Raw genomic sequence first — 7469 nt, forward strand, 5'->3', positions numbered from 1 at the left:
ATAAAATAGGCGCATTAATTCGTAATGATAACAAATTTAAATCACGTGTCATCAGCCCACTAACACTATGTAATCAATTTTTCAGTTGCAAATTAAAGAACTTAAACATGAGTGAAGATTAATTGACTTTATTCTTACAGATTACAGGCACAAAATAGTTTAGTGAATTCAAATATCTCTCTCTCTGACTTAGCTATTTTTTTTTTATTTTTTTTTTTTTCCGAACCCTCTAAAAACAGAAATAAAATGTGAATTAGTAGTGCATTACTGTATAGAAAGAAAAAGTAATTCGTGTTGTATCTTACCTTTTACTACCTTTGGTATTTAAAGGTTACCTGTTATATTTAATTTTACATATGAACTATCCATTCATCAGCTATTTTGAGTCCGGAGGTGAGGGGCCTCCTCGTGTTGTATAATGCATTTATGCATGCTTGCATGTATATGTTAGTAGCTTTTGACACGTTCGACCTTAGCTAGTCAGAGCTAGAAAATATATATGTACACTTTAGAAAAGGGGGGCAGAAAGAATAATGAAATAGGAGAAGGGTTTGGACCAATCAGATAACTTGTAGGAAACTAGGCGGGGCCTAGAGAGCCTATGAAATGAGAAATAAATATCTGAGAGGGGGGGTAAGGCGTGTCTTGGAATAGGGTGACAGGTTCCTTCCGAGAATAGGAATTATTACCCCCATATGGGTTGGGTCTGCGATGGACTTGTGAGAACTGACTTACATGTGGTAAACCTGCCTAAGTGTTATTGATACAGGATAACCCTTAACCCTTGCTATTCATACAAGATACTAAAGGTTTGAAAAGGTTGTTAGAAGGGTCTCAGGGGCCTAGTCGTTTTTATTGGGTTCCTTTTTCTATAGAAATTTTAGAATATATTATAGTATATGTACAGAATATATTCAAAGCACACACAATCTCAGTCATATTAGAATTTTTTTAAAATTTATTTATTGATATTTACAACTATATAAAAAATACAAGAAGTAAATTAGATCATAATGACATAATGATATGATACAGCATGTAGAGAAACTACCCAGTAGTAGAACTCTAAAAACAGTTTACAATATAAGGTCACAAGGCCATCTTCTCATATTAGAATTAAAAAAATAAAAACAATATAAGACTAGAATAATAAAACATGTTTATTTCTATATGTATGAATGGTAAGTTTATTTAATAAATGCACACTTTTTTGTTTTTATTCAGATGAGAATATTTCCTCAAAAATATCGTACTCTAATTGGTTGGTTATTATTGATTAAGTAACGAACCATTTGGATGATGCTCAGACATTGTACAAAAGTGCTATTAAAAATGAAAGACATTTGTTGCGGCCAACTTATGGTCCACAAATCGATTTCATGAGCATATGATTTTCATTACCCCAAAAAACAACTACTCTGTTGTTATTATTTATACATCAAATAGACAGATGACTTCATAACATCTCAGTGAACTGGGTTAACTTGAATAACTTAACGGTAACAAGAATTGATGGTCTGGTCAGCAATAACCAAGTTACTTACCGCCAGCAACTCCCAAATTTACTTACTTTCCAATAACCACTGAGTTACCTCTGGAGTCATTACTATAAGTAAAGAAACATTGCTATTTCTCTTTGGGCTTCTAACTACAGATATTATTAGAAATAATCTCAATTCTAGGGCATCAATATACATACAAAAAAACAGAAACAAATACATAACACAACAATTTAAATTACTGTTCTCTTTTCTTCTAGAAATATTCACTGAATTTATAAATAAAATGAAATACATTTAGGATAAACTATGCAACAAGTGCTGCTACAATTAGGTTCATCAAAAAATAATTATTAAACTTACAGAGCCTTGTAATAATACGAAATATATGAATTAGCTAAAATATATAATAAGACGTAATAATGTAGCCCTAAGAAGAGCTTAGGTTATGACAAAACTTATATTCCATTTGGATCTTTATCATGAAGGCTACGATGAATCTATATAAAATTATTCTGACCATGTAAGTTATAATTTATTTCATTTATTTAAACATTTCTTTTCACTTTATTAATTCGTTTAGAGTTCAAATTTCTCTTGTAAAGGCTTTGTAGAATGAAATAGAACAGAATTTCCAATTCATGCATTACATTTTAGAGTTTTAAAAAGAAAGACATATTTTTTCTAGGTCGCTGGCTATAAAATATCTCTTTATTTATTCAAATTCCTTAATGGTTTTCTCCGTTTTGCTACTCCCCTAAATTTGGGTCCAGATCTCAACTGGTTATACCCTAAAACAAAACAAACCTTAAGGTTAACAAAATTTCGAAATTGAAAAAAAAAAAAAAACGATAAACCCGAAGTACCTCCACGTCAGGCAAACCTATAAAATCTTGAGGTAATTACAATAACAGTCAGCAATGCAATATTTCATTATGAATAATGGTTATGCCTAATTTCTTAGTTCAATGCCTTGACTTTTTAAAATCTTCCAACCTTTGGTTCGACAGCCTATGCTGCAGTAAAGTACTTTAATTTATGAAAATACCATGAGCTAAGTTTTCAATCAAATTAAAATTAAAAAAAAAAATTATCAAAGAAAATAATTTTGTTAATTCAAAACTTTATTTATTGATAAATATTACAATATGCCACAACATTGTTGGGCAATAAATAATAGTGATGACTGATTACACTCATACTAAAATTTAAAGAAAGAAAAAAAAAAAGAATACAAATAAATAGATGAAAACAAATACATAAAAACTCTCTCAAAATATACATAAACAGAAGGGGAAAAAATGGACATAATCAAACTACGTACATGAAGAGAGAAAATAAGAATAAATATAATAATAACAAAAACAAATAAAAAATAATCAATAGTCACATTTATACTCTTGTATACAATATTTACACTATTGGCCTGTTGATCACTGAACCCACTCCATCCCCCACGTGTTAAAGTTAGAGCAGAGTTCTTCGAGATCCCAGCGCATCCCTCTCACCGCGTCACTAGTAATGAGTCCAGTGGTGGCTGTGTAAGAGCACTAAAGCCGCAAACACTCAACTTTAGTGGAGGATCTGTCAGAACTCCAATTGTCCATTTTTATTTTACAATACGTCTCTTGGCCACTGCCATTTCAACCTCCGAGGTGGATTGTAGTAATGAGTGGAACTGGATAAGGATTGAACCAAAGGATTAGGATGATTAGAAAGATTTATATGAAATCTTAAGAATTTGGTTGGTATGAGATCAAGGCCAAAGAGATATTAAGGTCAGGTGTAGTGTTCTATTGGAAACGTAATTCGGGTACATTGACTATGGTTTTAAGGATTTTGGATTGAAAGGACTGAATACGTTCGACATTTTATGGTTTAGGCGTTTCCAAAGTTCAAGTCCAATGGTCCAGATAGGTCTGAATCTAGTCATAAATTAGAAGTTTTTTTTTCTATTGAGAGATGACAGGTCCTGCTGAGCAGTCGGTATATCTGGCTGAATCGTCTGTTACGTTCTTGTCTTTTAAGTCTATTATGTTGGTTCCAGGTGAGTCTTTTGTCTAAGATAAATCCAAGATAATACAGTATGTCGGATTTGGGTAAAGGAATGTTATTAAAAAGAATAGATGTGCAGAAGCAATGATGAAGGTTAAAAGTCACATGAGTGCATTTTTATTCAGAACCCAAGACACTGCCTTGGGAAACTCTTGCCTGGACTAGGTACATATTTGAGTTATCAGAACTACTGCGAACTCAAAAGGAATTATTTGAGAGGTGGTAGCAAATGATAAGGTATAAAGTTTGAAGTGATATGGATTTGAGCTTGAAAAACAATCCGACATGCCATATCTGGTCCAAAGCTTAAACTTTTTCCAAAAAGGCACCCGAGCAGTATTGTTTCTTTTCAAGAGCTGAAGTAACATAGTAAACGACTCTGAGGTCTTGATGGACTGTAAATTGCCTAGGGCGTAATCCAAATTGATGAGCGGGAAAACTCTGTGATTCCTATGGATAGGATACATTTTAGAAGGACTATTCAAAAAAATGTGAGAGAATCGGAAGTAAGCTAATATATAAATAGGTAGTAAATAGATCTGTAGGAATTGTAATGGTGTGTTTCCACAAGACGGGAAAGTGGGTTTTTCTAAGGATTCAATCATAGTGATATGTAAGGAAAAAGATCATACCCTGGACATTTGAGAGGTGTTGATATTTGACCTCAGAAGGAGTGACTGCTCTAAGAAGTAAGGAGAATGGGATCGGTGACGATAGGTATTCTTCAATTGTTTCAGTTTGGTCAGGATGAAGTTAAGCGTAAGGAGTGAATGTGTGAGAAAGGCTTTATCTTAGTCTGATGCTGCCTATGTGATTCATCTCGTCGGAGGGGGTGGGAAATGTGTTTGGATTTTAGGATATTTTTCATCAAGTTTCAGAGAGACTTTTCATTAGTAGATAGGGAAGAGAGGTAGGAATTGAAGGACTGGAATCGATGTTTGGCCTATTCTCTCGTGACTAGATTGCTATAATAATGATATAAGCGACGATCAGAAGGATGTCTAGTAAGTTGATATAATGTTGTGTATTGGCGCTTGGTTCGGATGACCTCTTTTAGATGTTGTGGTAGATGATTTCTCTTGGGTTTATTTGGGAAAATATATGGTTAGGAGGCAGTCTAGACAGCTTGTTGGATAAGGGTTGTAAAGGACTGCGTTGTCTAGGTTTTTAGGGTAACTTAGAGATTAATTTGGTTTGTTAGTATTTGGCCAAAGAAATTCAAGTTTACTGGGCCCCTTATGAATGAAGGTGGAGGTAATACACCAATTAGGGATATGAAGATGGTGACTATGGGCTATGGTCTGAAGATAAGTTATCGAAGCGTGAAGGAAAGTATTTAGAGGGCCTAAGCCTTTGTGTATGAAGAAGTCCAGACGATTAGCATTAGTAGGCCAGTATGTATGATAATCGAGAGAATGTTGCAACGAAGGGAATTAATTGCAGATGGGAGTGATCGTCCACGGGGATCAGTGGTTCTAGCTCCCCATTGTTATTTTTTTCCATTAAGGCCTTCATCTAGAAGGAAATGGTGTCTAAGGAAATTAAGGAAGAAATTGAATTATGATTGGGAAGTGGGGATTCTGGGTGGGAAAAAACCCGTTACAAGTGTTGTGGGAAAGAGAGTGGACCGGTACAGATGGAAAGAAGCGAACAACTGCTGAGCGAGTACCAGAGCGGTTTCCGCCCAGGAAGGTCAACAACAGACCACCTGTTCTCGATCGGACAAATGCTCGAGAGAACGTATGAGTACAATGTTGACTTACACCACCTCTTTATTGGCTTCCGACAGGATTATGATAGTGTAGACAGAGGGAAATTATTAAAGCCATTGCAGTCACTGAGAATACCTAGCAAGTTAATAAGATTAACAAAGATGACCCTGGAAAGGACTAGTTGCAAGGTGAAAACTCGAGTGGGCATCTCTAATAGCTTTAGGGTTAACAGTGGCTTAAGACAAGGAGATCCATTATCACCAGTACTGTTCAACCTCGCCCTAGAAGTTGCCATTGAAAAATAAGGAAAACCCGGGTGGCACCATTTACAATAGGCTCACACAGCACATGGCTTATGCGGATGATGTAGTCATCACAGGGAGAACCAAAACAGCACTGGCCGATGCTATAGAATAATTCAAGAGAGCAGCACAGGATTTAGGACTTAATATTTTTTTAAAATTTATTTAATGTGATTTACAACTGTACAAATAATAAATACAATAAGTAAATATGTTGTATGTTTCATATACACTTGAAAATCTTGGGAAGGAACCACCCATTGGTGGTACTTCAAAAATTAATTTAAATTGGAAGGCCCGTGGCCATCTTCTTTTCAGACGCCTCGGAGGATTATAATAGGATTGTTAAGGATGAAAGATTAAGTATTAATGGGTTAGGATGGTTAAGGAGTTTGGAATGAAAAGACGCATACCTGTTTTGGGCCAAATCTGCAACGAATGGGATGTTAAGGTCTTTGTGAATGAGTTTATTTGGAATGTAATAAGGAGCATCAAGGATTTTACGTAGGATTTTGGATTGTAAGGATTGGATGCAGGCGGAATTTGACGGTTTGGTCGAGCCCCTGAGCTCAAGGACTTAATAATAATAGTGAAAAGACTAAATATATGAAAACTTCTAGACAGACCAGGGAGAGAAGAGATATTGTGAAGGTGGGGGAAACATGTTTCACAGCTGCAGTACTTTCAAGTACCTGAGAGGAGTTGTGACGGAGAACAATAATTTAGAAGTAGAAATTAAGGGCAGAATGGTAGCAGCAACCAGATGTTTATACACCCTGCAAAAAACTCTCCGATACATAAGTCTTTCCAGGAAAGCAAAGCTTTTATTGTACAAAACAATAATTAGGCCAGTGGTAACGTATGGCAGTGAGACATGGACTCTAACCTAAAGAGCTCAACTGGTTTGGGAGAGAAGAATCCTGAGAAAGCTTTTGGAGCCGTTAAGGAGGAGCACAGGTGGAGAATCAGAAGCAGTGACGAAATAAAGGAATTGTATGGAGAGTCTGATATCCTCTTTAGTGCTATGAAGAAGAGTAGGCTAAGATGGTTGGGACAAGTAGAAAGGATGGGGCCCTACAGGCTGCCTAAAAGGATGGTAAATGGTGCACCAGGAGGAAAAAGGAAAAGGGGCAGACCCAGGTGCCCGTGGCTGGATGATTTGGAAGATGATTTGAGAAGGATGGGAATTGAAAATTGGAGGAGTCTCGCTGGAGACCGCGAGGCATGGGAAAGAGTGGTGGCAGAGGCCCAGATACTACAAGGGCTGTAGCGCCCAACAGTGAGTGAGTGAGTAGAAGGACTAAGTGGTGTGAAAGGGATCGATGAATAATGACAACAGTATCACCATGTGCTGTTCCGTCGGAGTGGTCCGTTCGATAATTTTGGTACTGAGGTATATTGATCAGTCGTTAACTGGTAAGTTGAGTTTAGTTTTGTCATACAATAAGGCTGTTAGTTCGATAGCTGGTTTCGAACACCATTCGCATTACAAAGGAGAATAGAAAGGAATTTTATTAAGGGTTACTTGGTCGAGGGATAAGGTGGGATACAAAATTTGTAAGTAATGAGATAAGCGGAGTAATAAGAGATCTAATTCGGATAAGAATGAAGTGAGGTGGTTTGTGAGATCAGTGGCGTTAGGAGGAGGGGGATAGATGGAACAGATTCAAACTATGTTTTTATTAATGAAATAGTCATTGATTTATAATAAACCAAGTTTACAACGCCTTGTAGAAAAAACATTTATCTAACTACAGCGATACGTCCGAGGATAATTTGTTATGATATATATATATATATATATATATCGATGTTTGGCCTATTCTCTCGTGACTAGATTGCTATAATAATGATATAAGCGACGATCAGAAGGATGTCTAGTAAGTTGATATAATGTTGTG

General features: G+C 35.9%; 1 protein-coding gene across 1 annotated transcript; it reads left to right on the forward strand.

The window, feature by feature from the left end:
* Positions 1–5190: 5190 nt before the first annotated feature.
* On the forward strand, positions 5191–5571 carry LOC136796041 (uncharacterized). Its single transcript, XM_067048509.1, has one exon. It carries the CDS (start codon positions 5191–5193, stop codon positions 5569–5571), a length of 381 nt encoding a protein of 126 aa, XP_066904610.1.
* The last annotated feature ends 1898 nt before the right edge of the window (positions 5572–7469 follow it).

The sequence above is a fragment of the Halyomorpha halys genome, unplaced genomic scaffold (genome assembly GCF_000696795.3).
Source record: "Halyomorpha halys isolate HHAL.00 unplaced genomic scaffold, Hhal_1.1 Scaffold435.1, whole genome shotgun sequence".
Lineage (NCBI taxonomy): Eukaryota > Metazoa > Arthropoda > Insecta > Hemiptera > Pentatomidae > Halyomorpha > Halyomorpha halys.